This window comes from Oryx dammah, unplaced genomic scaffold, assembly GCF_014754425.2.
Source record: "Oryx dammah isolate SB20612 unplaced genomic scaffold, SCBI_Odam_1.1 HiC_scaffold_18, whole genome shotgun sequence".
Lineage (NCBI taxonomy): Eukaryota > Metazoa > Chordata > Mammalia > Artiodactyla > Bovidae > Oryx > Oryx dammah.
The window spans coordinates 112872994-112896202 of NW_024070202.1; the positions used below are offsets into that span (position 1 = coordinate 112872994).

At 42.1% G+C, this 23209-nt stretch overlaps 3 protein-coding genes across 5 annotated transcripts in view; 1 reads left to right on the plus strand and 2 right to left on the minus strand.

Annotated features, from left to right (window-relative positions):
* LOC120877906 (GTPase IMAP family member 1-like) overlaps positions 1-23209 on the plus strand; it is a 597608-nt gene that overhangs the window by 305095 nt on the left and 269304 nt on the right. The window lies entirely within an intron of this gene.
* On the minus strand, positions 234-7555 carry LOC120877910 (GTPase IMAP family member 5-like). Of its 3 annotated transcripts, none has more exons than XM_040260384.1 (3): positions 7451-7555; positions 2528-2576; positions 234-1664 (listed from the first exon to the last, which is right to left on the minus strand). In XM_040260384.1, the coding sequence occupies exons 2-3, from the start codon at positions 2568-2570 to the stop codon at positions 781-783; spliced, it is 927 nt and encodes a 308-aa protein (XP_040116318.1). In that variant the 5' UTR covers positions 2571-2576; positions 7451-7555; the 3' UTR covers positions 234-780. The 3 variants fall into 3 exon arrangements, with proteins under 3 accessions (XP_040116318.1, XP_040116320.1, XP_040116319.1); XM_040260386.1 differs by lacking the exon at positions 7451-7555 and adding an exon at positions 5964-7182; XM_040260385.1 differs by lacking the exon at positions 7451-7555 and adding an exon at positions 5255-7182.
* LOC120877897 (GTPase IMAP family member 7-like) lies at positions 12702-17907 on the minus strand. Its single transcript, XM_040260365.1, has 2 exons — positions 17026-17907; positions 12702-14945 (listed from the first exon to the last, which is right to left on the minus strand). The coding sequence occupies exons 1-2, from the start codon at positions 17626-17628 to the stop codon at positions 14034-14036; spliced, it is 1515 nt and encodes a 504-aa protein (XP_040116299.1). The 5' UTR covers positions 17629-17907; the 3' UTR covers positions 12702-14033.

Sequence of the window (23209 nt, forward strand, 5' to 3'; positions counted from 1 at the left end):
GATGGCCGGCTAAGCCTGAATTCCTACACTCACCATCTGACTCTTTTCTAGCCCTGCTCTAAGGATTTCCAGTTCTTTAATTTCCCAATGGCTGACTTTGCAGAGATCTTCCTCCCCACCCTGTCTCTAGGGGCTTCCTCCTTTCTCCCCCAGCCTCTTCACACCCCAGAGACATGCCAGAACACCCTAGCCTTTCTCTCTTGTGCAGTGTCTTATTATTACTTTTTTTAAAAAACCTACAAGGAAGTCAGAGTATGTTTCTGATTAAAATAAGGAATTCCAACTGTAAAAAGGAGGTCCCCGGTGAGACGTTCGCTCACACAGCATGTCAGTCCACTCACTTTCCTCTCCTCAAGCTCCCCAATATTTCTTGATGGTGTGCAGTTAGTTTATTACTTGTCTTCACCATTTTTTGGAAAAGATTTTGCTCTTAAATTTATTTATTTGCTTTAATTTTTGGCTGCACAACATATGGGATCTTAGTTTCTCAGCCAGGGATTGAACCTGCACCCTTTGCATTGAAAGCACAGTTTTAACCACTGGGCTGCCAGGGAAGTTTCCACCTTCACCAGTTTTAACACAACAGAAAGGGGAAATGTCTTTCCTTTTGGATTTTATTTACCTAAAAAGGAACCGAAGAAAAGGGATGGTGTGTCTGATGCAAGGAAGCAAAATTGAAAATGAAATTATGTAAAAAGCAAATAAAGTTTCTGATCAACACAGATAGGTATGCCGACTCTGAAAAGATGGAAGCCAAGGGCAGCTGTCATCTGAAAATGCTCAACGTTGATGCCTACTATACAAGCCAATTACAATGGCAAGAAAAATCAAAAGGCATAGGACAAGAACAAATATTTTGGCATGAGAAACGATCCAGGCTTTGAGTCGGAGGAGCGCCTTAAAGGCACAGTTTCTCTCAGCCTCTTTCAGGTCTTGCTTTTGCTTTGCAACCTGCAGCTGTACCTTTTCCAGGTAGCGCCTCTGACCTTCTCCATGGGTGCCACCCCCTATCTGTTGCAGCATCTGTGCTTCAAAGAAGAGCTCGTTGCTGAGGAAGGCGCCCTGGTGCTCCCGCTCCAGCCCCTCGATCACAGCCATCAGCTGGGCCAGCTGCTCTCTCTGCTCGTCCCCAGAGGCCCGGTTGTTGAAGGCACAGTACCTCCGCCCGCACTTCCGGACCAGGCTCCTCAGCCTGAGGTTGTCTGTGTTTGCCACATACTCATCCAAGGATCCGCCCGCCAAGTCCTCCTTGTGAGTGAAGAGGATGACCATGTGTCTCTCGGCTCCTACCCCAAAGACCTCCTTCACCCTGGTCACGGCCACCACGTCCTGCTCAGTGAAGCGCCCCAGCTGGGTCACCAGCAGCAGCACGTGGGGCCCTGGCACCGACAGCAGGTAACAGGCTCCGATATTCTCATACACCTCTTGATCCTGGGCCCCGGACTCAAAGATGGGGGGCGTGTCCACCACCAGGATGCTCCTCCCATTCCATGTGCCTGTTGCCCTCTGACACTTCCTGGTCACCGACTGGGCCCCCAGCTTGGACTCAAACATGGGCTGGCAGAAGATGCTGTTCCCGGTCGCACTTTTCCCGCTGCCTGTTTTGCCTACCAGGATGATCCTCAAGGAGGAGGAAGGTTCAAAGCCCTGATGTTCTAGCCCGCCTGTAAAAAAAAAAAAAAAAAAAGAATTTTTCCAGTTTTACTAAGTTTGTGATTCTTTTTAAAAAGTTTTTATCTTGGAGTATAGTTGACGATGGGCTTCCCAGGTGGTGCTAATGGGAAAGAACCCGCCTGCCAATGCAGGAGACATGGAACACAGGTTTGATCCCTGGGTTGGGAAGATTCCCTGGAGGAGGACATGGCAAGCTGCTGCAGTGTTCTTGCCTGGAAAAGCCCATGGACAGAGGAGCCCGGTGGGCTGCTGTCCATGCGGTTGCAAAGAGTTGGACATGACATAGTGACTAAACAACAACAAACAACAACAAGAGTTGGCAAGGGTGATGCTGTGCCAAGAGCTAAAAGTTTCAAGAGATTGAAGAGTGAGAATCCAAGGACTTCTGGAGTTCTTATGAGCTCACATGAATTAGGTTCATTCTAGGCTCCTAAAATCTGTTATTTTGTTCCTTTTACTGTGTCAGTTCTTCCCTTACTTAAGTATTCTGAAATTTTATTTTTCAAACAGGATTAGTAAATCTCTATGGGGAACTTTTCCTCTTTTCAAGCTGAGCACAGGCAGGGAAAGATATCATTTCCACAATCTGGTTCCAAATCCACTGACTTCTGACTTGAAGTTTTATTTCCACATTTCCCATACATCACCACAGGGGTCAGGCTGTCATGCTTGGGTGTGTAGGGTGTGATGACAGTAGGGAAGAGAAAGAACGGGATAGCTGCCTTTTTCTCCTGCAGTTTAAAGTAACTGGGTTTCTCTTCTGTCTCAGTGTTTGAGGTCAGGGAGTGGAGGAGGGAAGACAGTAACTGTCTCCTGGTGTCCAGAGCTCTTGAGAATTTGGAGGGTTTCTTACCTTCAGCCATGGTTCCATATCTACTCCTCTGCAGCCCTTCCATTCACTTCTAGAATAAAAAGAGGAAAGGAATAAAAGCAAGTGTCCTTATAGGAGTTGATAAGACCTGAGAACACCTCCAATTCAGACAGCTGAGAACAATTATCCTCAGATGAACCGTTTGCATTGCTAATTTTCTAACATGTTTTATTTTCAAATATCCATATAGAGCTTTAAGCAAGCCAGGTGATGCTAGGTTATTAACACAGTGAACTCTTGCTTTTCTTCCTCATTCTGCAGGAAAGTAAGAAATGTTTGAATATGCATCAGTTGATTATCTCCCTTCAAGCTGAAAAGGCGTGAAATAAAGAAAGCCTTCTTCTATGGAATAAGAAGCAAGACTTTAAAATTATTTGTTATTATTATTGGAATCAAAGCAAATTTGCTAGACTAGAGAATAAACGTTGCTTTGATGTAAATGAATAGCGGTTTGTTTGAAGTACCGGGCAATTCCAGTCCCAGAAACTCTTTGTATCAGATGGACATCCCAGTGGCAAAGAGGAAAGTACAATGCACCTTCCAGTGGGAGTGTGGAATTGAGGTCCAGGGCTCCTTTGAGGACGGACACGAGAGGGAGAAGGGGAAGACGCCCGAACATGGTCCCCACGTCCTTCCCTCTGAGCAGCTGGGGGAAGAGAAACTGGTGCCCTGACTGAGGGACAGCAGCAACATTCGGGACAAATTCAGGATAAAGTCATTGCCTGCTCTGTTTTAAATCAAATGTCTTTCCTTGTGGGTCTCCCAATAACAACTTAAAAATCCCAGTAGACATAAGCAGAAATTGGCAAAACCATGGAGATAAATGTTTCATTCAGATGAGGCATACTATTGTGTCATTCTTGGTGCTAGAAAAGGTAAGCATGCATTGGAAAAGGCAAGCATGCAATCTTCAATTATAATTAAGATGAACTCTGAGCCTATGGGCTTCCCTCATAGTTTAGTTGGTAAAGAATGGGCTTGCAATGCAGGAGAGCTGGGTTCAATTCCTGGGTTGGGAAGATCCCATGGAGAAGGGAATGGTTACCCACTCCAGTATTCTTGCCTGGAGAATCCCATGGGCAGAGAAGCCTGGCAGGCTATATATAGTCCATGGGGTCACAAGAGTCAGACACAACTTAGCAACTAAACCACCATCAGTGAGCCTATATTTTATTTATTCAGTTTTAAAGATTATGCAGTTATGCAACAAATATTTTAAGAAGAGAAATAAATACACTGAGGAATAAAACAAATTCCACGATGTGCAATGAACAAACCTCAGTATTTAGGCATTTTTATTACTGCTGTTCAGTTTGATTAAGAAAGTTAAAACTTTACACATATAGTTACATTTATCTACTTTTTGACTCCCCCAACCCTGAGTCTCATTCTCCCTCTCCTTTTAGAGGCAAACAATATTCTGAGATGTTTATGTGTCTATCTCATTTGTGTATTTACACTTGTACATACACATCTATCTAAGTTAAGATACAGTACTTTTTGGTATTTTACTTTTTTACAGAAGTGACATTATTTATGCAACATTTTATCCAGTTCTTTCTTAAGAAACATTCGGTGTTCCAAATGCATCTTTGTTTCTACCAACAGTAGTGCTACGACCAACATGAAAATCTCTCTGGAACTTCCGCCAATTTCCGCCTGACTGCTGCTTCTGCTGCTGCTGCTAAGTCTCGTCAGTCGTGTCCGACTCTGTGCGACCCCATAGACGGCGGCCCACCAGGCTTTGCCGTCCCTGGGATTCTCCAGGCAAGAACACTGGAGTGGGTTGCCATTTCCTTCTCCAGTGCATGAAAGTGAAAGTGAAAGTGAAGTCGCTCCGCCTGACTAGATATTGCCAAATCTGACTCCAGGAAACTTGTGCTGAGTCATGCTGGCAGCAGCCACATACCAGCATCCCACAAATCTTCGCCTACTCTTGGTAATACTAGATTTTTAATTTTTTGTTCACCCTGTTGGGCATACAGTAGGATGTCTTAATTGGTTTAAACTTGCATTTTATTGATTAACATTGAATCAAAAATGATTTTCATAGTTGATTTGCTATTCAGCAAATTTCTTATTTCTACCTTTACACATTTTTCTATTCACTCAGTCAGGATGCATAGCAATGGTCCTCATTAAGGAAACCGTCCCCTGTCACACTATCAGAATATACTAAAATAAATTCTTTCCTTTCCTTTTCCTCCTGCACCCCTTTCCTTTCCTTAACCCCCAAGAAGACCATTTTCCTTACCACCTTCTCCCACTTGGTGTCCTTGCCTCTGGTAAATTATACTCCAGCTTTTGCTAAAATTGTTCAAATTCTCTGACATCTTTTCTATCTCAGAGGACATTTTCTGTTGGAACCAGTATATTGAAGTAGTAAAGACAATGATGACAGTCGTAACAATGTTGATAATGAACTTCGCCATCATAATAACCCTCTGTGCAGCCATTTGTAATTTTCAATTTTTCTTTCATATCCATTATTTTAATTGTTTGCCCTAATTCCCTATGATATGATCTAGATAGGTATTAAAGTTTCTATTAAAATGTTAAGAAACTGAGTCTCAACTAACATGCCCGTGTTCACACAACTGTCATGGAGCTAAGAACAAAAACTGGCTCATTTTGCCTGCATATTCTCCTAGGTTCATCGGGGAGGAGAAGTGAAGATAAAGTCATTGAGCCTCTTGGAACACCACATACCATGTTGCCATCCATGGTCAGGACATAAACTGAAGCAGTTAGACTGGAAGCTTGCCCTAAAACCAACAAAGAGAACTGTACTGCAAAATCTTGTGTGCCCCCTTTTTTTTAAAAAAGACTATTCAAACATAAAATCATAGGGGACAGAAGTTGCTCAGAATGGAAAGATTTCAGTTTAAACAATCTGGTGTTTTTACATGACTTGAGGATCAGTGTGACCCAAATGGGGCTCTGTGGCTGCCACAAAACACCATCAAAGTCCCGAATTGGGGAGCAGAGGTGCAGCACTGTCCCCTGAAACATCTTCTGAGTGGGTCAGGTTGCCAAGGGGAAACACATCTCACCGAGGAATAGATTTTTGGGGGCAGATATTAACAAATACCAAAGTGTCCAGAGGCTAGTCAGAAAGGATATTGATGGAAATGCTGAAATGACAGGATATTAAAAGAACTGAATCAAGCCTAGGAAGACATCCGGAAGCATTGTAAACCTGAAGCAACGTGACACGTGTCAATTGCAGAACAGACAAAAGTAGGGGAATGAAGAGTGGAGGCAGATTTCTTCTCCACAAAGAAAACCCTAATCTTCCTGACATGGGATCAGGAATCAAGAGAGAGCTGGTGTGGAGCAGAGATTATACAGATATCTGACAGGAACAGCAGGGGGATCTAGCTTAGGGAGGAGGTTGAAGCAAATGAACGTCATATACCTTCTGATCTTTAAATTGGATGAACCTAATGTTATCTTGATGCTATCTCATTTTATCAAACCACTAGAAAGTAGGCTCTCTCCTACTGTTTTAGGAAAGGTAAAAATATTTTTCGTCTGCCTTATTCATGAGTCTCTCCTTCCCCGTCTGCTTGAGTCCCTCTGTTTCCCAGCATCACTGGTTTCACAGTTTAGCATCACGATTTCATAACACGGCTTTCACAGGGGGTTGACAGTAGACCAAGGGATGGTTCCTGTACACGCTGGGGTCTCTCTGCCATAGCGTCGAATTCTACATCGTGTGGTAGGAAACGTGGCTATCTGGGGAAGAATGCGGTGGCTTTCAGAAGATCAAGGTCTTGGAACAATGTCCACTGAGAGGTTTAGTTGGGAACATGGCTCAGTGAGGGTTCTCGTCGTGTGGAGCCCTAGGAATGGATTCCTGCAGCAGGCTTCTCTGGGAGGTGGTGCTTGTCAGGGACGAGGCGGGGGTGGTATGGGTGAAGTTACGAAGGTAAAACTTAAGATGTTCGCTCTACCTAGTTAGGGCACCTTGTGAGTTTCAGTTTTCTCAATCTGTCAAACTATTGTTCAGTCGCTCAGTCCTGTCCAGTTTTTTGCGACCCCATGGGCTGCAGCACGCCATGCTTTCCTGTCCTCCACTATCTCCCGAAATTTGTTCAATTCATGATCAATGAGTCCGAGATGCTATCTAACCATCTCATCTCCTGCCTCCCCCATCTCCTTTTGCCTTCAATCTTTCCCAGCATCTGAGAATATTAGCGAAGCTTTATGAAACGCTATGAAGCTTAATGAAAGAGCTAAGAAGTAGGCAACTAGACATAAAAGACTGCAGGGCTGTGGAAAGCGATGGGCGGGAACGCGGGTTGGGCGGTTCCCAAATCCGCTTGTTTCCCACTGGGAGCCTGCTGGTGTCCATAATGCTTTCCACCGGCGCCCGGTTTCACTGACAAGAGACCCCAGAAGCATGGAACCGGTTCGAGGTCCCACCAGAAATCAGTAGCCCTGACTCAACCGCGGCCTCCAGAACCCTCCCTCTTCGCCCAGCTCCCAATCCTCCAGGACGCAGGGACCCCCTCAGGGTCCCCTTACCGGGCTCGGCTCTGCGGACTGGGTGCCGCGGGTCGGCGGGAGGGCGCGGCCGAAGGCTGCAGGGCACGACTGCAGGGCAAGAAGGAAACCCGGGCTGACCGAGCCCGCGCGCCTCCTGACCTCCGGGCGGGGCGAAACTACTGCCGCGGAAACCTGACAGCGGCGAGTTCGCAGCGTGCGCACCCCCAAGGGATGCTTGCCCTCTAAGACCGCGAGCGCCTCGCCCCTCCCATTTCCTCTTTAAGATGGGTGAAAAGAGACCACTCTGATCCCAGTCTCCCCTTGAAAGCACCTCCAAAGAGATCAACTTAGAAAGCTAGTTATTTTCTTTGGCGCAAGAAAGAATCACAGGCTTTTCGCGGAGGACTTCTCTACCTTCGTGCAAAGCTGGAGCCAGGTGTAGAGCAGGTTAGAGTGGAGCCGTCCTCCTTTTCCAGAAACTCCGCAGAGCTGGGAGCCAGAAAGCCACTGTTCTTTGCCTTTTGTTTCTTGGGGTTGGGGAGTCTGTTCTTAGAAGGCGTGTATGTGTGTGATTTCTGAGGAGTGATACGCTGTACTCTTCAGCGTATCCTTGAGCTATTTCACCAGCGCGTGGAAGAACAGATCTTAGGTGTTTTCAGACGTCGAAAGTGAAGGGATATACACGATTTATCTCTATTTTGAAGTAAAAAGGAGTGCTTAAACTTCATGGGATAAAGTGTGAAAGGAAATACAAGGTAAACAAGAACTGGACCAAGAATGAGACTGAATGTAAGGTATAAAAATCATTATGACCCAAAATAATAATTAAAACAAAACACTACATCATTTGGGAAGATATTTAAAAGAGGTTAAAGACAAATTTAGAAAAAAAATCTCAAAATATTTGATTGCCGGAATAAGCAAATACTTATTCACTTCTATAGAAAAGGCAACATTGTCACTATCACATTAAGGCTCCCAGAGCAAAAAAAAAAAAAAAATTTGACCTAACGTCTTACACAACAGTAAAATCAAAACGGACCAAAGACCTAACTGTAAGGCCCAGAAGTATAAAACTCTTAGAGGAAAACATAGAACATTATTTGACATAAATCGCAGCAAGATCTTTTTTGACACACCTCCTAGAGTAATGAAAATAAAAACAAAGATAAGCAAGTGGGACCTAATTAAATGCAAAAGCTTTTGCATAGCAAAGAAATCCATAAATGAAATGAAAGGGCAACCCTCAGAATGGAAGAAAACATTTGCAAATGAAGTAACTGACAAAAGATTAAACTCCAAGATATACAAACAGCTCATGCAACTTCATATCAAAAAACAAGTAACTCAATCAAAAAAAAATGAGCAGAAGACCTAAACAGACATTTCTGCAAAGAAAACATACAGATGGCAAGGAAACGTGTTCAGCATCACTAATTATTCAGGAAATGAAAGTCAAAACTGTAATCAGGTATCACCTCACACTGAACAGAATGGCCATCATCAAAAAAATCTACAAACAATAAGTACTGAAGAGGGTGTGCAGAAAAGGGAATCTTCCTACACTGTTGGTGGGAATGTAAATTGGTACAGTCGCTATGGAGAAGAGTATGGAGGTGCCTCACAAAACTAAAAATAGAACTATCATATGACCCAGAAATCCCACCCCTGTGCCTGATTTGGGCAAAGCTGTAATTAAAAAAGATACATACACCCCAATGTTCCTTGCCACACTGTTTACAATAAGCAGGACAGGGAAGCAATCTACATGTTCATCAGCAAAGGAATGGATAAAGAAGATGTGGTACATATACACAATGGGATGTTACTCAGCCATGGAAAGAAATTAAATAGTGCCATTTGCAGACATGGATAGACCTAGAGACTGTCACACAGAGTGAAGTAAGTCAGAAAAACAAATACTGTATAATATCAATATATGGAATCTAGAAAAGTCATGCAGATGAATTTATTAGCAAAGCAGAAATAGGGACACAGATATAGAGAACAAACTTATGGATATCAAGGGTGGATGGGGGAGTAGGATGAATTAGGAAATTGGGATTGAAATATACATACTACTATGTATGAAATCTTTTTTTTGGGGGGGGTGTTAATTCTAAAAGGTCTTGTAGGTCTTCATAGAACTGTTCAACTTCAGCTTCTTCAGCATTACTGGTTGGGGCATAGACTTGGATTACTGTGATACTGAATGGTTTGCCTTGGAAATGAACAGAGATCGTTCTGTTGTTTGTTAGATTGCATCCAAGTACTGCATTTTGGACTCTCTTGTTGACCATGGCAGCTACTCCATTTCTTCTAAGAGATTCCTGTCCACAGTAGTAGATATAATGGTCATCTGAGTTAAATTCACCCATTCCAGTCCATTTTAGTTTGCTGATTTCTAGAATGTCAGCGTTCACTCTTGCCATCTCCTCTTTGACCACTTCCAATTTGCCTTGATTCATGGACCTGACATTTCAGGTTCCTATGCAATATTGCTCTTTACAGCATCAGACCTTGCTTCTATCACCAGTCAAATCCACAGCGGAGTGTTGTTTTTGCTTTGGCTCCATCCCTTCATTCTTTCCAGAGTTATTTCTCCACTAATCTCCAGTAGCATATTGGGCACCTACTGACCTGGGGAGTTCCTCTTTCAGTATCCTATCATTTTGCCTTTTCTTACTGTTCCTGTGGTTCTCAAAGCAAGAATACTGAAGTGGTTGCCATTCCCTTCTCCAGTGGATCACATTTTATCAGAACTCTCCACCATGACCCGTCCATCTTGGGTGGCCCTACACGGCATGGCTCATAGTTTGAGTTAGACAAGGCTGTGGTCCATGTGATCAGTTTGATTAGTTTTCTGTGATTGTGGCTTTCATTCTGTCTTCCCTCTAAATGATAAGGATAAGCACTTATGGAAGCTTCCTAATGGGAGATACTGACTTTGGGGGAAACGGTCTTGTTCTGATGGGCAGGGCCTTGCTCAGTAAATCTTTACTGAACAAGGGAAGTGAGGTGGGCAGAGTAAGGAAAAATAATGGGGAAGTGAGAGAAAAACAGGAGTTTTTGTGGATAGATGGTAATTTCCCTCTTCTCCCTGTTTTGCTTCTTTAATCACCACTTACCAAATCAAGATTATGCAGCTCAGCTTTATTCCATGTCTGTTGCTCAAGAGACTCCCCCTATATGTCACAGATCATACTTCTTGGCTGGAATTGACAGATTTATCTACTCACCTGTTGATGGACATTTAGATTCACACGATGTCTTTTTTAACACTCTTGACTCCAGTTCCTTGCCTCACTACATCACAGAGTCTGAAATACCCAACCCTATGAGAATACTGTTTCCTTCGGTTCTGGTTTTGGGTCCCTAGACATTCCAGAACTGATGAGTCTGAGGGTCCCAAAGCGTCGAGCAGAGGCATTAGCTTTCGGGATAGGGCATTCCAAACTGCCTGCTATCACTCTGTGATGAGAACACCCGTATCTTAATCTGTGACCAGAAAAAGCCATGGGTGAACTCTCTAGAACATCTGGCTTATCTTCTCATCCTCCTCTGTGAGACTCTATTCCTGAGGGCAAGGCCTCATCTCCCAGTCTTCACCCCTGCAAACCCAGAGCTCACAAGCTCCCTTTTGGTGTCTTGGTTCCCAAAGAGAGAGGGTGTGGAAACCATTGCTGGTGTCTTCTTGGCACACCTCAGGTAGCCCTTCTAGATGATCTGGCTCTGGAAGACAGAGGGAGCCTGGTCAGGAGGTCCTGAGGCTTTGGCCAGAAAAACCTGGGTACGGAGGACAAGAAGGCACCTTCATGCATCACTCAAACCTCAGCTCAAGAAGCCCTGGGGACCTGAAGCAGGGAGAGGAGAGGAGGCCGGGGGGATGTCTGTCAGGGAAGGGGTCCTGGTTAGACTGACGGAGGGATGGGGCGTGGGTGCAGTGGGGGCAGCCCAAAGAACAGGACCACACACAAGACGAGCATTTCACACATTTTTTTTGCCCGTGGCTATTCTTTGTCAGCAAGTTTATATCTCATAAGGGACATGGAGGGCATGGTGTCCACATAAAAGTCCTTATGAGCAAGGGGTTCCCTGCAGGAATCGATGGAAAGTCCCGCCTCTGCTCATGGACTGGACAGGCTCTGTCCATTCCACCCTTCCCTCCTCTTTCCATTTTGTTCCATTTTATCACATTCCTTCACACCAGTATTCACTGCGCACCTTCTATGTGGTCAGCTCTGGGCAGTGGTGTTTATAAGAGGAGATCTCAGTCTAGTTGAGGGGAGAGTCTCAGCACAGGACATAGAGGGTAAAATAAAGCACGATTTGTGTGGGACCCAGAATGCATGAAACAGAAGTCAGGGGCTAGGGGAGGAGAGCAGCAGGAAGCCGGCCTGTGTTATGGGGACTGGCCAGGTGAAAAGGCAGCTGATAGTTCTTCAGGGAGTAGGGCCCTGCTGGGGGTTCTGAGAATCTCCGAGTTGAATCCCGCCCCACCCGCCTTTTCTGCTTCTCTGCACTTCACCCTGCCCTGGCCCTGCAGGGAAGGCTGAAGGAAGACCGCCCAGTTAGAACAGCTGTGAAGTTCAAGTCAGTGCCCTGTGAGGATAAACCAGGGCCCCCGCCCCATTCTCTGCCTGCCCCCCTTCATCCCTGTGTATGTCCTTAAACTACCTTTATACCTCCTGCTCACTGATACACTTCTCACTGAAATTTCAAAGATATAAGTGAAAATGGAGTAGAGGGAATGCATGTTTTATTAGAAATCAGAGCAGTTTGTAATTCTCTTAATGAATGAAACTACATGGAGAACTGAATAACAACGAGATAAAACTTTTGGATTAAGCTACAGCAGTATTTAGAGGGAACTTAATAATCTTAAATATGTATACTCGAATATAAGAAGCCAATTTAAAAAAGAAGAGCTGAATAAAACCAAAGAACTCAAAAAAAAAACAAGGAACTAATAAAGGAACAGAAATTAATGAACTATAAGACAGCACAAATAAGCATATCAAAATTTAAAAACTAAAGCTGATTCTTTGGAATGAATCATTATGATTCAATTGAAATAAAACAGAGTGAATATAATGAAAATACTAAACATTATAAAAGGATTATAACTATATATTCAAAGGAGATTTAAATTTTTAAAAAGAATTTTATGAATAAATTTATGTCAATAAGAAAATACAGATAGTAGATAATAAAAAAAATAAACTATAAATTTTAGGTAACAAGGAAACCAATGGCATTATTAATCCCATAAGAAAAAATACTTTCTCACTATTTCCCAAATTTTATCCTTTAAATATCTGACTCCTTTATATTTTTCTAGAAATCTAGGCAGACCTAGACTATTTCCCAAATTTTATCCTTTAAATATCTGACTCCTTTATATTTTTCTAGAAATCTAGGCAGACCTAGACCTAAGAAACATACCAGAGGTACTTCCCTGGTGGTCCAGTGGTTAGGACTTTGCTTTCTAATGCAGGGGATGTGGGTTTGCTCTCTGATTGGGGAGCTAAGGCTCCACATACCTCTTGGCCAAAAGGCCAAAACATAAAACAGAAGCAATACAGTAACAAATTTAATAAAGACTTTAAAAATTGTCCACATTAAAAAAAAAAATTAAAAAAAGAAACATACCAGAAACTAGGCATAAATTGTCAACAATTACTTTATTTTAACAAAGCTTTGTTTTGTTTTGTCAAATTATTGCCATCACTCAAATTCACCCCCCTTTGGGCTAAGTCACATATTCTACCCGTCTTTCCACATTTCACAACTCAACTGAAACCTTTCCAGAAGCATTGACTTTAGACTTAAGGATCCTAAAAGAGAATTAGTCTCTTTATTTTATGACTACCTCTTACAACTTTACCATTTACCCTAATCACCAGATTGGGCATTTTTGAAAATTAAAATTCACTCTCGGTCAAGCTGTGATCTCTGGAAACAGTCAAAAGTTTTGTTTTAGCCACACTGCAGGTATGACAGGACTCCTATACAGGTGTATTCTACTGGTCAGATCTGAGAGCCCCCAGTGCCTGTGGCTGGACCTTTGGTTAGAGGTTACAGCTGGATAGATAGGACTGGGCAGAGAGGGATCCAGGAGGCAAATGTCCTCATCTAATTCTCTGGCTCCCATGGATCCTCTGTCGGCCTCCTCACTGGTGGTGTCTGAGAGAGAGTCAGAGAACATTGCACCCCAGGATGTGGTCCCTGGCAGGGCCAAAGGACCAAAAAGGGAATACAGCGGATCTGCAGAGGGAAATGGAACATTCTGGCACAGGGCGATCTGAATTTATAGGCAGAAGAACGCTAAGCCAGCACCTAGAAAAGGAAAGCGGAGACAAATAAGACAACTGTTTTTGAAATGGCCCTTTGGAATTATTGTTTGTTGGAGAATATTACAAATGTTATTATTTATCTCTTTGTTCATTTGTTGAATAAACAATATGTTGAAATAGATCAAAGAGCTTATAGTAAAAAGTAAGTTTCCTTCCACCCCTGATTCCTAGAAACTGAAGTTCCCTTCCCCAGCAGCAAGTGGCCAGTATTTCAAGAAATATTATATATATATATATATATGTATTAACATACATCTTGTGCTAGTTATCTACTGCTGTGTAACAAATTACCCCAAAGTTTAGCGGCTAAAAACAACAAACATTTATTATCTCATCTCTCACGAACCAGAGAACAATGCTGCTGAGGGGACCAGAAGCTTTGCTCACAGTCACACAATGTTCACAAGGGGCCTGTGTACTGTGTTTCACAGGTGTTGGTAAGGCTCAATGCAGGATGCATTTCAGCCTTGAAATTCCTTTCATTTGAGTCTTTACCATGTGTAATGAGCTAGCACTCAAACTTGACAATTTTGTAATTTCTTAAATTAGCTGATGTCTGTTGGTGGGGAGGCAGACATGGAGAGGGTAGGGAGTGAGCTGGAAAGATGCTTTGCTAACCATAGTAAACTGCGAGAAAATAGTTACTTCGTAAACCAATTACTTATTCTTGAATGAAAATTCATATTTCCATCTTGTTTATTTCTGAAGATACTGTTTCGGGCCTCCTCCCTAGCATTTCTTAGTTTTTCTTCATATTCCATCTTTAGTAACTTAATTTTTCTCTCTTTTTCCTGCATCCTATTTTGGCATGCCTGAGCACACTCCATTTCTTCTTTTTGGATATCTGTTTGCAACCGATCATGATAGATTTCCTTCAAGACTTCTTCCCGCCTCCTCAGTCTTTCCTCTGTGTTCTTGTATATGGCATCCGAAAAGTAAGTCCCTTGGTTGTTCTGCACCATGTTCTCTATCAGCTCCACCAGCTCCTGCATCTGAGCTTCGTTCTTAGCCTGGTCTGTGTTTTCTTTGTTACTGATGGCACCGCAGCGCCCTCCACAATCCTTGATGAGGCTTCGTAGGTTTACATCCGCATTCTCCAAAAAGTCGCTCAGGCTCTGGTCCTCCAGCTCCTCTTTGCGAGTGAATAAGATGATCATATACTTCATGGCTGCTTCCCCAAACAAAGCCTTGACCAACGCCACGGTTTGCTTCTCTTCCTTTGTGTGGCGGCTCAGCTGCAGGACCAAGACGATGGCGTGAGGCCCGGGACAGGAGAGGAGGACACATCGGCTGATTTCCCTGCAGGTGGTGCTCAGGCTCTCGTTGGTGTCGAAGAGGCCTGGGGTGTCAACAACAATTAGTTCTCTCCCCTTCCATTCCCGGGATGCTTTCTGACACTCTTTAGTAACAGCTCCGGCAGCAACCTTAGACTCGAATACTTTTTCCCCAAGGATGGTGTTTGCAGTCGCACTTTTCCCGCTTCCGGTCTTTCCGACCAGCACGATCCTCAGAGTTTTGGACTGGGTGTTAGCTGTACAGTGTGGGCAAGTCAGCTATGGTTTACCAGGGAAAGAAAAAATATATATTTAGATAAAGTTGAAACCATTCCCAACCCTTTCTTACTCTCCTGAATCTGTAAATCATTCCAAGTTTTCTAAACCGGGCAAAGCTGTATTTCTTGTAGGATTCCCTCCCCAATATCTTCTACCTATTATTCTAGTTCCCATTGCATTGCTTTCTTGTGTTGCTGTGATAAAAGCAGCTATTTCCATTTTAAAATCTGTTTTTATCTTGTTTTTTTTTTTTTTCCTGTTTTTATGTCTAAAATGGAGATGGAAATGGCAACCCACTCCAGTATCCTTGCCTGGAAAATCCCAGGGACACAGGAGCCTGATGGGCTGCAGTCAATGGTGTTGCAAAGAATCAGACATGACTTGGCAACTAAACAACAACAAAATACTATACATTTTGTTCTGGAGGAAGTCTGATTTTGTTTAAGATACCAAATCTGAGGAATCCTGGTGGAAGAAGTTAGCATCTTATCCTATGAAAGACTGTTCATTAAAAACACTAACAATCTGGACACAAATGGAAAGAAAGGGTGGATGGAAGGGGGAGCACAACAGTCCCCTATGGGGATTCCAACACAAAGGAAAAGCTTATTAATATTGACCTCATTAAAAACATAAAATTGAAGGAAACCAGTGGTAATGGAAGAAATTATAGAGAAAGTAGTGGAAGGGCTCCCCACCAAACAGCATAAGTCCAGGACAGTTTCACAGGAGAATTCTATTAAACTCTCGGTGACCAGAGAATCCCAATTTTACTTAAATTATTTCAGAATATAAGGGAAAAAGATAAACCTTCAAATCCTTTCTAAGAAGTAAATGTAACTGTGAGCTGCCAAACTGACAAAGATTGTACCAGAAAAGAAAACTACTTATGAATCTCATTTATGAACACCAATGTTGTTATTATACTCAGTTGCCTAGTCGTATCTGATAATTTGCTACCTCATGGACTGTAGCCCACCAGGCACCTAGCTCATGGAATTCTCCAGACAAAAATACTAGAGCAGGTTGCTATTTCCTACTCCAAAATTCAGTTGGAGATCTTCCCGACCCAGGGACCAATACGGAGTCTCTGGCATCTCCTGCACTGGCAGGCAGATTCTTTACCACTGTGCTGCCTGGGAAGCTCTATGAATACCAACAGAAAATCCTAATAAAACATTAGCAAAAATAGAACCTGACAACATTTGGAAAAGGGTTCAATTCTGACCAAGTGGGATATACTCTAAAAAACTAGAGTGGGGGTGGGGGAAAGTCAATGAGAGGAAAATCATTAATACAACCCATCAATAGCCATTCATTGTAAAAAAAAATATTCTATAAAATATGAATTGACACATACTTTCTTATCTCTCTACTCCTCTTGAGAGGCAGCAGCTTACTTAATGGGGAAATACTTTGTCTCTAAAACTAAAACTATCTCCACCTAACTTTCACATGATATTTGAGAAATCTGTCAATACAAAGAGAAGAATATATTTGTTATAGGAATGTAATTACAGTATTGAGAATTAGAAATAGAACGAAAGAGGAGGCCAGAATATAAATAATATGGAAAACCCCTTAGAGTATTGGCATACGAATAGACCAAAGCAAAACATAGAAAATCTAGACAAACATTTGTTAGTTTAGGGAAATTTAGTGTATAACAAACACAACATTCCACATCAGTAAAGAACAGATAGACAATGTAATGAGAAGCATTGCAATAACTTATCATTTTAAAAAGTATAAAATTGGATTCATTCCTCACATCAACCCGAGAAATATGCCAAATGCATCAGATTTTTGTTAAAAAATTAAACTATATACTGCTAGAAATGAAATGTTTTTAAATGCAACTTCATAATTTCCTCAAATATATGACTGAAGACATTATTTGGACCTCCCTAACATTTCTTAGTTTTTCTTCATAGTCCATCTTTAGCAATTGAATTTTTCTGACTTTTCCCCGCATACTCTTCTTGCATTCCTGAGCACACTCCTCTTCCACTCTTAGAATCTGTATTTCTAACTGATCAGGGTACATTTTCTTCAAGACTTCCTCCTTGCTCTTTCTTACCTCTGTGCCCTTGTGTGCAGGGTTGGTAAAGTAAGCTCCTTGGTTGTTCTGCACCATCTTGTCTATCAGCTCCACCAGCTCCTGCACCTGAGCTTCCTTCTCAGCCTGCTCTGTCCTGCTACTGAAGACACAGTATCGGTCTCCACACTCCTTGATGAGGCTTTGTAGCTTTTTCAGCTCCCTCACACAGTCCCTCAGGCTCTTGTCCTCTTTGTGAGTGAGCAAGATGATCATGTACTTCATGGCTGCTTCCCCAAACAGATTCTTGATCAATGCCACAGTTTGCTGTTCTTCCTGTGTGTAGCAGCCCAGCTGTATGACCAAAATGATAGCATGGAGTCCGTGGTGGGAGGTAAAGAGATATTCTTTGATTTCATTTAAGATGGCGTTCTGGCTCTCCTTTGTGTAGAAGGTATCAATAATGAGAAGGTCTCTCCCCTTCCATTTCTGGGATACTTCCTGACAACTTTTGGTAACAAATTGGGCAGGAATCTTAGAATCGAATACTTGTTCCCCGAGGATGGTGTTTGCAGTCACGCTTTTTCCACTTTCCGTCCTCCCGACCAGCATGATCCTCAGAGCATTGTCCTTGGCACCAGCCATGTTCACACCAGAGGCTGTGGAGTGTAGGCAAGCCAACTATGGTTTACAAAGAAAAGAAAATATATATATTTAGTTAAAGTTGAAATCATTCCCAACCCTCCTTATTTCTTACTGTCCTGAATATATACCTCATTCCAAGCCTTCTAAGCTGAGTGAAGTTGTATTTCTCATAGGATTCCCTCCCTGATAACTTCTACTTATCATTCTAGTTCCTATTGCATCCCTTTCTTGTGTTGCTGGAATGAAAGCAGTGCTTTCCATTTAAAAATATTTGTTTTTTTCTTTTTAAGTGTTTTCATTTTCAAATAACAAAATCCTATACATTTTGTTGCAGAGCAGGTTCCATTTTGCTCAAGGAATCCGGGTGAAGCAGTTAACCTTCTATTCAATGAAAAGTTGTTTATTAAAAGCACTAACAATCTGGACACCAAGGGAAAGAAAGTGTGGATGGAGGAGAGAGCTCAACAGTCCCCTACAGTGACTCTCAACACAAAGAAAAACTACCATTTGGTGAGACGTGTGAAAATTGTCCTGAAGTTTGTGTATGCCACACAGAGCTAAAGTAATCCTATTTTCTCATACTTCACAGAGAAAGGAAGATAAATTTGATATTCTTGTTCTAAAAAATACACTAGTGTTTGCAAACAATAATTGACTGCTTATGATATATAGTAATAAAAAGTGTTTGAAGTGGGATTGATGGCGATCTGGCTTGGTATTTTAGACAATAATCCTTCATCAGTTGAAAAAATAGATCCAATAATGTCTAAATTTTAAACTGCATACATCTTTTGTAGGTAATGAGAGATTATCAATATTGACCTCATTAGAGACATAAAATTGACGTAAATCATGAAGTGATCATAGGAGAAACGATAAAGTAGTCAAAATTGTTGTCATTCAATCACCTAGTCATGTCCAACTCTTTTTGACCCTGTGGACTGTAGCATGCCATGCTCCTCTATCCTCCATTACCTCCTGGAGTTTGCTCAAATTCATGTCCACTGAGTCCCGTGATGTTATCTAACCATCTGATGCTCTGTTGGTCCCTTCTCCTTTTATTCAATCTTTCCCAGTACCAGGGTCTTTTCCAATGAATTGGCTCTTCAACATCAGGTGGCCAAAGTATTGGAGCTTCAGCTTCAGTATCAGCCCTTCCAATGAATATTCAGGGTTGATTTTCTTTAGGACTGACTGGTTTGATCTTCTTGTTGTCCAAGGGACTCTCAAGAGTCTTCTCCAGCACCACAATTTGAAAGCATCAGTTCTTCAGTGCTCAGCCTTCTTTATGGCCCAACTCTCACATTCGTAACTGACTATTGGAAAAACCATAGCTTTGACTATATGGACCTTTGTTGGCAAGTGATGTCTCTGTTTTTTAATATGCTGTCTAAGTTTGTCATAGCTTTCCTTCTAAGGAGCTAGTGTCTTTTAATTTCATGACTACAGTCATTGCAGTGATTTTGGAGCCCAAGAAAAGAAAATCTGTCAGTGCTTCCACTTTTTCCCCTTCTATTTTCCAGGAAGTGATGGGACCTGATGCCATGATCTTAGTATTTTGAATGCTGAGTTTCAAACCAACTTTTTCACTCTCCTCTTTCACCCTCATCAAGAGGCTCTTTAGTTCCTCTTCACTTTCTGCCATAAGGGTGGTGTCATCTGCATATTTGAGGTTATTGATATTTCTCCCAGCAATCTTGATTCCAGCTTGTGATTCATCCAACCCAACATTTTTCATGATGTACTCTGTGTGTAAGTTAAACAAAAAGGGTGACAATATTTAGCTTTGTACTGCTTTCCCAATTTTGAACCAGTCAGTTGTTCCATGTCCAGTTCTGCTGCTTCTTGAGCTGCATACAGGTTTCTCAGGAGACAGGTAAGGTGATCTTGTACTCCCATCTTTTTAAGAATTTTTGACACTTTTTTTTGTGACCCACACAGTCAAAGGGTGTTGTGGCTGAAGAGCCCCCCATGACACAGTATCAGTCTCATATGGTTTCACAGGTGAATTCTGCTAAACCCTCAGCAATCAAAGAATCCCATTTTTACCTAAGTTATCCCAGAATATAAGGAAATAAGGGAAACCTTCAAATTCTAAAAAGTAAACGTAACTTTGACCTGCAAAACTGACAAAGTCTGTATTAAAAAAATCTAGTTATATATCTCATTTGTGAATGTCAGTTCAAAAATCCTAATAAAATATTAGCAGAATCTGACATTTTTAAAAGGATTCAATCTTTACCAAGTGGGATTTATTCTAGAAAACTAGAGCAAGGGAGAAGGTTCAATAAGGGGAAAATCATTAATATAATCTACCAATAGTCATTCATGGTAAAACATTCTATAAAATATGAATTGGCTTATACTTTCTTATCTATTTCTCTACTCACCTACTTACTTAATGGGGAAATACTTCGTTACTAAAACTAAAACCATCTCCACCTCACTTTCCCATGGTATTTGAGAAATCTGTCAATGCAAAGAGAAGAAGAAGTAATTATAGGAATGAGAATAAGAAAAAGAACAAAGAGGGAAGCCAGAATGTAAATAATATGGAAAAGCCCCTTAGAGTTCTGACATGCAAATAGAAAAATCAATGGAAGAAAACAGAAAATCTAGAAAAACACTCATTTGCCTAGGAAAATTTAGTATATAATAAAGGCAATATCCTATATCAGTGGAGAGAAGATGGACATTGTAATTGAATAATCATTTTAAAGCATACAAAAGTGAATTCATCCCTTGTGTCAACCAAAGAAATATACCAAATGCATCATATATTTGTTTTAAAATTGAACTATGTACTACTGGAAGAAAACAGACAAATTCTTTCAAAACCTGAGAGTGAGGAAAACTTTTCAACTTAGTGAAAGCACAGATGGAATATGGAATCCGATTGACAAAGTTGACCTCAAATTTCCAGTTACAGTTCCGGAGCTTGGAAGTCACTACTCCATCCAAAGAATAAGTCAAAAGCTGAATAGACTGAAAATCAACTCTTCTTAAATCTTTGACAGATTCCTTTAAGGACACAGGGCAAAGTGCTGCCCCCTAGACTGGAGAACAGACAGGCGAATACAGGGAGTCATGGCTTAGTTGAGCAGAGACTGACTCACCATGGACACTATGCTGGGGCAGGAAAACTTAGGGTGTGACTGACATTGCTTGACAGTCAGGATGACCCATTCATAGAGTGGCCCCACACTTTTGTGTGTTTTAATTCTGGAAGTCCCTCCAGGTTCTGATAGTACATATCCAAAAAATTCCCTGGTGCTTCCTGCAGGGGAGGGGAAAAGAAACCAGTTTGATATAGGACAGGGTATCTTGTTCTTCTCAAAAGGCCTGCCTTCAGAGGAAAGCAGTTAACCAGAGTCTGACCTTCTGGGGATTTATCAGAGCCTAACTCACCACTAACCACAACACAGAGCTGCCAGAACTTACACAGGACTGAGAAATAAACTCTTGGAGGGTACAAACAGAAACTTATATGCACCAGGATGCAGGAGAAAGGAGCAGTGACCCCACAAGAGACTGACCAAGACTTGCCCAGGAGTGTCCAGGAGTCTCCAGCTGAGGTGTGGGCCAGTGGTGGCCTGCTACAGGGTTGGGGGCAGTGTACTACACGTACATGCATGCTGCTGCTGCTGCTGCTAAGTTGCTTCAGTAGTGTCTGACTCTGTGCGACCCCATAGACGGCAGCCCACTAGGCTCCCCTGTCCCTGAGATTCTCCAGGCAAGAATACTGGAGTGGGTTGCCATTGCCTTCTCCACACTAAATCTTACAAAAATTCAAATTAAAACTACAGAGAAGGTATCACCTCATTCTGATCAGGATGGCCAATAGGATCTTTTAAAGGAGGTCGCCATTATCTTCATTACCTCCACCATAGTTTTGCTCCAGGTAAATAGCAGGGAGGGAACACAGCTCCACCCATCAACAGAAATTTGGATTAAAGATTTACTGAGCATGGCCCTGCTCATCAGAACAAGACCCAGTTCCCACCCCCATAGTCAGTCTATCCCATCAAGAAGCTTCCATAAGCCTCTTATCCTTCTCCATCAGAGGGCAGACAGAATGAAAACTAACCAATCTGATCACATGGACCACAGCCTCATCTAACTCAATGAAACTATGAACCATGCCATATAGGGCCACCCAAGACAGACGAGTCATGGTGGAGAGGTCTGACAAAATGTGGTCCACTGGAGAAGAGAATGGCAAACCACTTCAGTATTCTTGCCTTGAGAACCCCATGAACAGTATGAAAAGGCAAAAAGATAGGACACTGAAAGATGACCTCCCACGTCGGTAGGTTCCCAATATGCCATTGGAGATCAGTGGAGAAACAACTCCAGAAAGAATGAAGAGATGGAGCCAAAGCAAAAACAACAACCAGTTGTGGATGTGACTGGTGATAGAAGCAAGGTCGGATGCTGTTAAGAGCAATATTGCATAGGAACACACCATGTTATGTCCAAGAATCAAGGCAAATTGAAAGTGGTCAAACAGGCGATGACAAGAGTGAATGGTGACATTTTAGGAATCAGTGAAATAAGATGGACTGAAAGAAAGTGAAAGTGAAGTCGCTAAGTCATGCCTGACTCTTTGCAACCCTGTAGACTGTAGCCTATGAGGCTCTTTCATCTGTGGAATTTTCCAGGCAGGAATACTGGAGTGGATTTCCATTTCCTTCTCCAGGAGATCTTCCTGACACAGGGATTGAACCCAGGTCTCCCACATTGTAGGCAGACGTGTTAACATCTGAGCCACCAGAATAGGTGAATTTAACTCAGGTGACCATTATATCTACTACTGTGGGCAGGAATCCCTTAGAAGAAATGGAATAGCCCTTATACTCGACAAGAGTCCAAAATGCAGTACTTGGGTACAGTCTCAAAAACGACAGAATGATCTCTGTTCATTTCCAAGGCAAACCATTCAATATCACAGTAATCCAAGTCTATGCCCCAACCAGTAATGCTGAAGAAGCTGAAGTTGAATGGTTATATGAAGACCTACAAGACCTTCTAGAACTAACACCAAAAAAAGATGTCCTTTTCATTATAGGGGACTAGAATGCAAAAGTAGGAAGTTCAGAGACATCTGGAGTAACAGAAAAATTTGGCCTTGGGGTACAATATGAAGCAGGGCAAAGGCTAGTAAAGTTTTGCCAAAAGGACACACTGGTCATAGCAAACATCCTCTTCCAATAACACAAGAGAAGACTCTACACATGGACATCACCAGATGTTCAATATCAAAATCAGATTGCTTATATTCTTTGCAGCCAAAGATGGAGAAGCTCTATACAGTCAGCAAAAACAAGACCAGGAGCTGACTGTGGCTCAGATCATGAACTCCTTATTGCCAAATTCAGACTTAAATTGAAGAAAGTAGAGAAAACCATTAGACCATTCAGTTATGACCTAAATCAAATCCCTTGTGATTCTACAGTGGAAGTGACAAATAGATTCAAGGAATTAGATCTGATAGACAGAGTGCCTGAAGAACTATGGATGGAGGTTCATGACACTATATAGGAGACAGGTATCAAGACTATCCCCAAGAAAAAGAAATGCA